The 11,000-nt window shown below is 45.7% G+C and overlaps 1 protein-coding gene across 1 annotated transcript; it reads right to left on the reverse strand.

Moving 5' to 3' along the window:
• Positions 1–883: 883 nt before the first annotated feature.
• LOC135830399 (immunoglobulin superfamily member 10-like) lies at positions 884–2,531 on the reverse strand (the record flags this gene model as incomplete). Its single annotated transcript, XM_065342655.1, is given in 2 exon segments — positions 884–1,174; positions 2,139–2,531. Coding segments are annotated over 2 exon segments (376 nt in total), but the record flags the coding sequence as incomplete, so codon positions are not given.
• Positions 2,532–11,000: the final 8,469 nt, after the last annotated feature.

The following is an 11,000-nucleotide window of genomic DNA, read 5'->3' on the forward strand; positions in this document are numbered from 1 at the left end:
GTTACAAAATGTACCCCCCCCCCCCCCCGCCTTCCCTTTCCCCAACAACATTTACCACTCTCCTTTTAATTATGTCATATTTAAAAGACAGTAAAGACAAAAGGACCAAGAACGTACAATTTACGCTATAATGTTCACCAACACCACCGGTTACTAAACAATCAGCTCATGAGATAACATTGCACGACACTGACCGACGGTATTGACGTTCTACAACTGAGCTGATTGTTTAGTAACTGGTGGTGTTAGTGGAAATTATAGCGTAACTTGTAGTTTCTTGGTCCTTTTTTCTTTACTATATATTTTATCCTTGGCTCTCCATCCGAGTCCACAAAAGACATGCAGTGGTACGAATTGTTGGGAAATGGGGGGTTTCATTGGGGGGGGGGGAGGGGGGGGTGCACATTTTGTTTCTTGTTACGGTCGCGAAAGCGTGCAGTTCACAATCAGAATAGTAGTGGCTGTGCTTTTCCTTCTTTCCTCTTTATTTTATTTTATTTTATTTATTTCACCGTCCAATGGCAGAAGCCAATGCAAAGGAGGGGGCGTTAGCCAGCCATGGCAAGAGAAGAAAAAAATGAAGGAAAGAAGATGATAATCGGAAGAAAATAATGCATCAGCTGGGTGAAATGTATCACTATGTTGACCATGGTGGAGAGCGGCGAGATAAGATAGCAAAAGAGGCGAGCGAGCCTACAACGTTGGCATGACATTTAACATGGTCTATGAACTGTCTAATATTGGATATTGTCTTCATTTCCATGGGCAGCTCTTTCCTCTATACCTGGTTGATGTCTAGCATATGGAACCAATCTCTCTCGTAATCGTTCTGTTTTTGCTAAGTCCTCGTAATGATAATCATGATCGAAGACCACTCACTCACCTAACATGGTCAGGTTGGCGGTTGCCAGGGTAGCACCAGTAAGAACGTTCCATGCAGTCACCATGTAGACGTTGGTCTTCTTGGAAGCCACGATCTTCGGAATGGTAACGATCAGGCGAAACGTTGGCGCTGTCCCCGTGATGCCCCAGTAGGGTTTCGCCTGAGAGCTGGCATCGGAGAAGGGAGGCCTCTCCGTCACGTGCACGGTCGGGCTAGTCGACGCGTTGAGCGTGAAGTGGAGGATCGCATCACCGTGGTTGACGACATCAAGCGCCTGGAAAGATTGTGCAGCTTGAAAAGTACAGACATTCACACAAACAAACTGTATGTGTGGATACTAAACAGTAACCTACTTGTGGTATGATGCCAGTACTTGTAATCCTTCACTATGCTGTTGCGGTGCGTCTTCGGTACACTATGCCCAAGATATACATGCAGCGCACGCCTCACTTTGCATTCATTCGAACTTCCTATCACAAACTGAAGCAGTGTCAACCCGGCCCCCCCCCCCCCGGTATTCCTATGGAAGTATAGCAGTCAAATTATGTCATTCTTCTGGTGTTGAAGTCACCCATAACTACTAGTTATCAATTATTTATAGAAGCGAATGTGTGATGGGTCTGTTTTCTCCTTCCTATCTCATCAGGAAGATATCAATGATTGTTATCAACCTTTCCATAGCATTACCAGTCAATAGTATACCATGTGTTCATGTCCACTCCCGTTTCCAGAAGGCGTTATGATTGTATCTACCCATTTCGTGTGTAGTTCATTCGGCTTGGTGGTAAGAGTGATTGTACTTCTGGAGGTTGAACTTCTGCACAAGAACTATTGAATTTCTTCATTGGCCGCTGATGCATGAGCGCCCCAGGATATGCGAGATACTACATGCAGAAGATGTACCAGGATATTATGCTAGGAAAAGCACTGCACGTACATGCTTTGTATGACTCGATCCAATGTTGTGTGACGTAATGTATACATGTACATCCAGTCGATGAGCATGCACAAATCAGCTGAGTATCCACAATAGTTTTAGACACACATGTAAATTTGTATATGCGTGCAGCATCACGCAACACTTTAACGGTAGCGTTTCGCACAGCCTCTCTCGAAATTGTGCCGGCTGAGTCGCTCGAAGCAATACTACCTTTCCCAAATCAGACATGTCCGCCTGGAGTTTAGCAGAACACCCAAGAAGATTAATACCTGCGAATATCAGCATGGACAGTAAGAAAGCTTTTTTAGGCCGTACCTGTTTCCTGACAGCCAAGTCCACATAACATCACCACCAGACAAATGGCAAGCAGCGCGCTCCTCGACTTGCTGAAGCAGGCCATACTGTGCGGGTGTGAATGTGTGCTTACAGGGTCAAAACAATTAGTCTAACAATACTGGCTAACGTTTACTACATCTATGACCTGGGACTTGTCAATCATCCTTGTTGGCAGTCCTGACATTCTGCAATAAGGTTGAAGTGGAACTTCACGAAGTCCTGATCAAAAGCATTGAAACGACCTTCAAAACTAGGTTGTAGTGTCTGAGTGGTAGAAGCGCCCATTCCGTTCTATTCATTCAGTGGAACGAACGTGCTAACTCCACTCGCAAGGTGTAGCGCTATCGCGATGTGGTGGCACCCGACGTACGAACTGAATACCCTGCACCATCGCTGGGAGAAACATTTGCTCTTGTATAAGTGCGTGAGATGTGCGATAAGTTCGATCCTCGGCTTCGCTGGAAACGTCTCGACCATAGGTAGTTGCTTCGACAAGGCCAGAGGATGTGACGGAGGCAGTGACAGACTCTCACGAACAGGGATGACATAGTGACCGAGGCGCCTCGGGTATGTCATCGTGTGAGAGGTCCGTCCAGCCAAGCTGTTCATAGAAAACACGGAAACATTTCGGATTACACTTCGGATGGCATTGTGTTTGAGATACGCACTATCTTTCGCAATGTGCATGCTCCCAACGAAAGGATTCCATCGACTTCTAAGCACTTCAAGTCCGCGCTGTAGATCACGACAATGTAGGGAGTCGCGGCAGCTCGTAAACCAGGCACAAACGATGCAAGAACCACCCGTTATCGTATTCCGAGTGAGACCGAATTGGTAGTTCTGATGTGCCATTTGACGATTTCATGACGATCAGACCTTTACTCTCTCTAGAAGCTGGAAAACTTCTCGAACCTGTTCAAGCAATGTATATCTGTCGCGTGAGTATCTATCACTACGCCATGGAGCGATGACTAACCACAGTAGGTTGGCAATAAACGGAATCAGCTGAGGCGGCATGTTACGAAGGTTTTATTGAGATGTAAAGTGGTGATGGACACAGAAACAACTGTGATGGAAATGTCTTTCTTTCTCTTTTGTAGGTGCGAAGCCTCTCTTGTAGGTGCGAAGCCTCTTTTACGGGCAAAAGAAACGCAATGGATGAAAATACAATACAAATGTCATGCAAACCCAGAACCACAGCAGGTGCGACTGGCTTGGGCGATGACATGTTTTCATTCATTGTATCTTTTATCTGTACAGTAGAATGTTGGGAAAACCTTCTTTCTGTCTTTCTTGTTCGTTGTATAGGTATTTTAGCGATACAACAATGCCCTGACGCTTAGTTAGAGTGGTCTGGGTTGTTCAGTCATGCATGCACGAGCAACAGGTCACTAACACGGCAGAGAGAAAGGGGGAGTGAGAGAGATAGAGATTAGGGTAGAGAGAATGTATTATTAGTTATGACTGACAGTCCACCACAGTAACGAGATTTTGCACAGTCAGATAGTGCGACAACAAGGCACAACAACTGACAAGGATATTGAGACATTCGACGACCTGACACCTGCCTCCAACACATCCACGAAGCGTAAACCAACAACCTTCCAACTTGGAAGGCTCGGGTGCGGAAAGTTCCAATGAGGGGAAGAGATGCGCCACGAAGATTCGAGCTTGGTTTTTCCTTTCTTTTTTTACGAGAAACCACGAACCTCGAGAACAGAATACTTCATGATGAAGGTGGCTGCAGACGCAACAAAGGTCCCTCGGCGACAACGAATGTCGAACGTTATAGGTTGATGATGACGAGACTAACATCGGCTCCAGGTGGGTGCCTGAAAGTGATCCAGGTACAGGCGCAGGAATCGTTTGTAGCCCTAGCTGTCGATCTTCTCGAGCCACTGGCGTACACCGGCTGCCACTCGTAGCCAGTCTGGTGTGGCAAAGACCATTGGACAACCCGGTCTAATTACAACTCGACGACGCAAGGCCATCCAACTTGGGAGGCTCAAAAGTATGTAAAAATGCATAAAGGGGAAGCCAATCGAAGACGAACAGTTACTGTTAAAAACCGAACGTCACTACGGTATCTTACTAAACTCAATGTTGACGTAGCCACGATGGACAAGTAGTTTCACACGACATACATTGTACGTTTCGCCGTATTGCTGGTGACGGCTCATCAGGTGTGCTAAACTCGGATGGTGAGCCGATATTATAAGTAAAGAGAAAGGACTAATAAGTTACTAGTAAAGAATAACACTCCACCACCTTGTTGTCGAACAATCTGATTGTATAATTATTAAGATCTCGTTACCTTGGTTACCAGCCGAGTTAACAAAATATATCCCCTGACTTTTAATAAACATGATGTCTATTTTTCTATTTCATCCAGTCGGAAAAGAGCTTGTTATTTCAGTAATATTGCTGCACCGCCATTCCTTCTATGTGTGCACAAGGTCACATATTTCTCGTGTTGATGGATATTACTTCTCTTCTCTAGTTCTATTTTGTACTTGTATTTGTATTTTATTATATTTAAGGATTTCCCAAAGGCTTTGGGCCTGTCGAGGGGATATCCTGCAAGAAGAATGAAATGACCACTTTATGTAGAGGGAGCAGTTAATCGAGGATAGGGTAAGGAAATAGATCGAGACATACAAAATCTGGTAATTAAGGAGTTGGGATACCGTCAGTGTAATGAATACATCGGCGTGCTCTATCACCCCACAACCAATTTTGCACGGTTAAACGATATCAATGTGTGCGGACAATCCACAGCATGGTATAAGGCGAAGGACACACTATGTGGCATGTTGAGAACCGTGCTTGTAATGGTGCGTATACGAAATAAGAGACGATGGTTAAAGTTGTTTTCTTTCGTGTATGGACGCTGCCTGTTAGGACCTCTCCCAGTCGTATAGCTGACGTGACTGCCGCTCGGCGTTGCTGGGTGGCTCTGGAACGTAAGACGCGAACCTGACCGTCATGAATGCGTCTCCTTCATATGTGCTGGGTTTATTGTCTGGTCGCAGAATGATTCTCATGCTAAGGTTCTCGAATGGCATCGTATCCCCGTCGCTTCTGTGCACTTCCGTTCCGTCAATGAAGTAGGTAATGCTATCCCGTCGCCACTGAAACTTGTACCGGTGGTAGCCAGCGGATGCATCGAAGCCCAGCTTGAGATCGGTTCTATGCTCGTGATCCCCATTCTTGCCGTTCCAGTGACCCATGTGTATTGTGCCCGGATCATCACCAGGCCAGCATAGGGCTATCTCGTTATGTACGCCGTCTCGACTGCGTCCGAACGTGTATGCCGAAAAACACGTGAACACGTTTTGAGGTGGATCACCGCCGCTTGGCGAATGGCCTGTTCTCGCGTAGATCTCGAAGTCCCCGTAGCTGTAGTAAACCGCTGAAGCCAGATGACCCGTGGAGATGCTGGCGCTGCTTGCACAGGTCGCGTTCTTGTTGTCCAGGGTGATGCGTAACCCTCGGCAACCGTTGCAGTCCGGCAGCGTGAAATTGTAGGCTAGATGGTCGGGTCGCGCACAGGACGAACTCCCTCCGGTTGTGAGGTGCTCATTCCCCTCTTCGAAAATCTCCAGGGATTTGGTGCGATCAGTGAATGAAATATTGAATCCCGATGCAGGCCCCTGATCGTGGGCAATCCCATTCATTCCAGCGTGCCCGTGTCTCCCGGAATGTACTCTCTCACCTCGCTCCTTCTCGAAATGATTCCCTTCTCCATATCCAAATCCGGGGCGTCTAATCTCTCCTCTTAGAATGTTTCTTGCGCCGACAGGAGCTGAAGGAAAGAAGGCGATTCCTGCCAACAGCATTGCCATGAATGCCCGCGGCTTCATTTTAAACAGTGGAGGTGTACACTGACTGAAGGGATACTAATGCCATACAAGCAATGCCCACACACTCACGCCTAGAATGGCAAATGGGTCAACACAACCAATACTATTCGTTGTCCGCTTCACCGCTGAACTTGCCCTTGTGATCGAATTACCCATGCGCGCACAGCGGCTAGCAAGGAGGGGTTGCTTTCTTGTGTATCAATATGCATACACTATTGAGAGAGTCATGAGACCTTAGATCTTGAGCAGGCCGAAAATCCAGCATTGGGCAGTCTTGCATGCACGAGGACTTCACGTGACATGATCACATGTACTACAAGACGTACCAGTCAAAATAATTATTATTATTATCATGTTTTTCGGTTTTGGCAGCATGTAACTTGTTACAAGGCGAGGACGCGTAGTGCTCCTGACTACAAGTTCAACCATAACCCGATTGGCAGAGTCCCGGTCTTGTGACGATTTGAACCATATTGGGAACCGGGACTCTGCCAACCGATTGTAGTCAGGAGCACTACGCGTCCTCGCCTTGTAACATGCTGTCAAAGTCGAAAAACATGTTAAACTACCAAGCAAGGCTTCTTTATAATAATAATTATACAGTCATGTACATGTAGGAAGAGGGTGCTGTATGACTATGAGCGGTATAGGGCTTGAAAGTGATGACGTCAAAAACGGCCAGGGAGTAGTAAGTTGACATCAGATTTCTATTTTGGATCCTCTAAGGTGTGACTTTGCTATTGCCTCAGTATGTGGGTGCATAGCAGCCCACTCATGTCGTATGCAGGGGTGACTTTTACTTCGCCACCAGTTGTAACCCCGCCCCCAGTAGCCAAATCAGTCAGTTTCACTGGCCACATCACCTTGCTGTGATTAAGCCGGCTTGAAATGTGCTTGGATCCATACAAAAACTGGATCCAAGTGGATCCAGTTTTTGAATTTTTGAAAATTGTTGCTATGCTGTGACGTAGCACTTTCAAGCCCTATTACAGTGTTGTCTTGCCATATCTCTATTTCATTGGACTGGATAACTAACAATCATGCTGCTGCTTACCTACGTACCTCTGTCCGTATTATATTGTTGTGGTTTTTTTTAAAGAGCTCTGAGTTGAAATTTTGTGGAACTCTTGGGAATTTAAAACTGTGTGCACCCTGGCTAGTGCCAAGCGTTACTAAAGCATGTAATGTATTTTGCATAGCTACGGGAATAATTTTCATTATAACTATTTATTGTGCCTGTAAGAGAGGTTGTGTATAGCAACAGTTTGCAGCCCACATCATACCAGCAAGAGTGTGCTGCTATTTTGGATACTCTTTCTATGGGGTCGGTCGACGACGACAACTCTCAGCTCAGTTTCAGTGAGCGTCGGAGTAATGAAAAAAATACTCCCTGACCGAAACCTATTCAGCTTATGGAGTCATCAGCATTTAGAAAAGCGATCCTGTCAGCTTTCTTTTTATTCTGTGACCCTGGCGGATATTCCGACTGCACAACCTCTAACCTTCCTTTGTATGTATTGAAAAATATATCTAGCACACGTGATGGGAGTTTAAGCCGTCCAAAACTCCATAATCAGAGCTGCACGCTCTTGGGAACTTATTTACTCTTGATACAAGCGTGCATGAAGAATGAATCACTGTTTATTAAACTGATAGTAAAGGACCAAGGAACTATAAGTTACGCCATAATGTTAACACCACCAGTTACTTTACCATCAGCTCATGCGATAACATAAAGTCATTGCACAACAAACTGACCGACAGTACTGACGTTCTACTACTAACCGGCTACTGTAAAAGCCATATATATATATATATATAATTATAACGAAGTGCTAACTCTAACGAGTTGCCGAGGAGAAATCTGTCGCTAAAATAGAAATCGTTATACAGAAATCGATACATATACTTTCCTATTGAGCGTTGAGAATGAGTGAAAATCGTTACCTTTGGTACACGTAAACTAGTCGATTTTGGGAAATCGTTATATGAACCTCGTTAGAATAATTGCTTTTACAGTATCAGCTCTAGCACATATAATTATAATACATGCTTGTGGCTCTATGTTTATAAGCATACTGTTGGGTAGACCCGAGTATCAGTTGTCTGATGATTGCCTAGCGGCATGAAACTCAGAGTTACAACCAACCTGAACGTCCTCCGCTGAGTCTGCTATGTAATTATAACACATGTATTCGTAAACACAGACAAACCAACAGAGGCAAAAATGCTACTCTTCTAGAAATACGCGCTTCGTGGGCCCGTGAAGCTCCAAAAGCACTCAGATAGAATCATCAATGTGGTTTTGTTGTTGATGACGTGGGAGGCGTGATACGCAGTGCTTCTGTGCTAGATTTACGATTGGAGCAAAAGAGCGTGACCTTGCGGCCTTCCTAACGAAACATTAATTATTTACTATGTACTGCTTGTATAAAGGAATGGGTTTGCTCCCACACTGGAGCTATTCCGCCGACTGCTTGTATAAATACAAACTTATTTTTTGGTGATAATAATCCTATTGCCATGGCTAAGTACTCAATCTGCGGGCTATGGCTAAGTAATAATAATTATTATCGACAAAGGGCCAACAGCGGTGGAGGGAGATGCCAACACCGTACTTCAATGTGCATCAAGTCCTACAAGTGATGAGCAAAGGTCATCAGATCACCAGAATCTCCCCATGCTAGTATTCTCTTTGGGTTTGCTGGGCTATTCGTGCCACAGAGATTCGTGCCTCAGAGATTCGTGCAACAGAGATTCGTGCCACAGAGAGTCGTGCCACAGAGAGTCGTGCCACAGAGAGTCGTGCCACAGAGATTCGTGCAACAGAGAGTCGTGCCACAGAGAGTCGTGCCACAGAGAGTCGTGCCACAGAGAGTCGTGCCACAGAGATTCGTGCCACAGAGATTCGTGCCACAGAGAGTCGTGCCAAGAGCGTATATTGTAGTACATGTATTATAGCACTGTCAAACATACTCATGCAATACTTTTATTGTCAGTTGCCAACCACTAAGCTGTCAGCGCTGTAAGTAAGTAGACGTCCCGTCCCGTCTCCGCTCTACAGCGAGTGAGACTGTTTTTAGCGTTGAAGTGACAACATGATCCAGGCAGTTGGTCCAACTAACTTGGCAGGGCTCGTGCCAAGAGGAGCCTTCTAGGACGGTACAGCTTAGTATCAAGATGTTAGTTAGCATGGGGTGTTTTAACAGTACATACTAACTAAAAGGTACGTGCATAACATTGTATTCAAATTGATTTTGTGACTGTGCTCGATCACATGATGAACAGTCTCCGTGCTATCATACAATGCAACACGACCATAGTGAGCCCTTGAATGCCCACTGATTCCATCAATGCGTCATTCGCCATCCCGTCTTCTCCTTCCAGAAACCACACAGATAATACACTGCTTGGTCTAATCACTCTAATGGCTGAATGCGGAACACATCCATTGACTGTCTGGGACCCAACTGACTGACTTGGTAGCAAATGCGTATTATTCTACTATTGTCCCACCATCGGTCAATACACATGAACACTGCCAAGGTTCTGCTGAGGTAAATAACGCGACAGAAATTCTCATACCTGTTTTCCTGACTGGACTTCTGCCAATAGGAAAAGCCTCCCACCGTGTCTGTCGACTTTCGGTTCCATAATCCCCGAATGCGCTGGGACCTTGGCTAGAGATGTCGGCAAACTGGATCGAGCTCCCCATCAGTGCTGCTGAGCATAATGCTACTCATGCCGTCTTGCGATCTAGCCCTCTACCCTCCATTTTGACTACAGCGCCGCGGATCGTTCTTGTTCGTTTGGCTTTGCGAATATCCAAGAAAATACATCAATTATGTACAATAATCTGTTTGTTTCTGGCAATTGGCTGGAATTTGATAAGAAAGTAAACAATCAATACTATGTATAAAAAGGACCAAGGAACTACAAGTTACACTATAATTATTATATTATTGTGGCAGGACATTTTAAATAATCATTCAATTATTCAATCATTCAATTATTCAATCATTCAATTATTCAATCATTAACGTTAATAATAATTATAACACCAAATGGGCAGTATTCAGAATGGATGATGTACTGGAATCGAGAGAGAGAGAGAAAGAGAGAGAGAGAGAGAGAGAGAGAGAGAGAGAGAGAGAGAGAGAGAGAGAGAGAGAGAGAGAGAGAGAGAGAGAGGAGAGAGAGAGAGAGAGAGGAGAGAGAGAGAGAGAGAGAGAGAGAGAGAGAGAGAGAGAGAGAGAGAGAGAGAGAGAGAGAGAGAGAGAGAGAGAGAGAGAATAACGATATACACATATTAGTGTGGCAATTAGAACTGATTGCCATAACAAAGATATTGTCTCGGCTGCGCTTATAAACAAATCGTGTTCGAGAGAGATATATCGGTTCGAGACTAGTAACTATTGTTCGGGTGGGGAAGGTTCAGCATCTCTATGTCCCGGTCACAGTGTGATCTGGAACTGCGGCCGCCCAAGCAAACCAGGGAGTCGCGGACCACCAGCAAGTGGGCGAACTCGCGTGGGCTGCTAAGTCCGGTGCTGAACGGCACCCATTCGTTGGTCAGCTCGTTGTAGACGAAGCAATCGCCCGACATGGCGCCCAGCTGGGTGCGACCGCCAGCAATAACAAGCTTGCTACTGATTACCGCAGCCGCGCAACGCCCGTGAGGTACTGGGCATATCTCATGGCTTTGCCAGGCGATGGTCCAACTGGGAGATGAATGCTCATCCTCTGCTGCTTCGCTGATGGCTGGTTCGGCTGAATGTGTTGAATATGTTTGGACTATTCCGGCAACAGGTGATGTATTGAATGCAGCAGGTCCAGCGTTTCCCGAGTAATAGGCCGCAGTACTGGTGCTCGATCGCCTGTTAGCTGATATGGGCGGCTGAAAACTTTGTCGACCTGGGATTTCGCGGCCATTCTCAAAACTGCTTACTGCGCCGACTTGATGGACGGGCTTCTCAAG

Source organism: Sycon ciliatum, unplaced genomic scaffold (genome assembly GCF_964019385.1).
Source record: "Sycon ciliatum unplaced genomic scaffold, ocSycCili1.1 SCAFFOLD_2524, whole genome shotgun sequence".
NCBI classification, from domain to species: domain Eukaryota; kingdom Metazoa; phylum Porifera; class Calcarea; order Leucosolenida; family Sycettidae; genus Sycon; species Sycon ciliatum.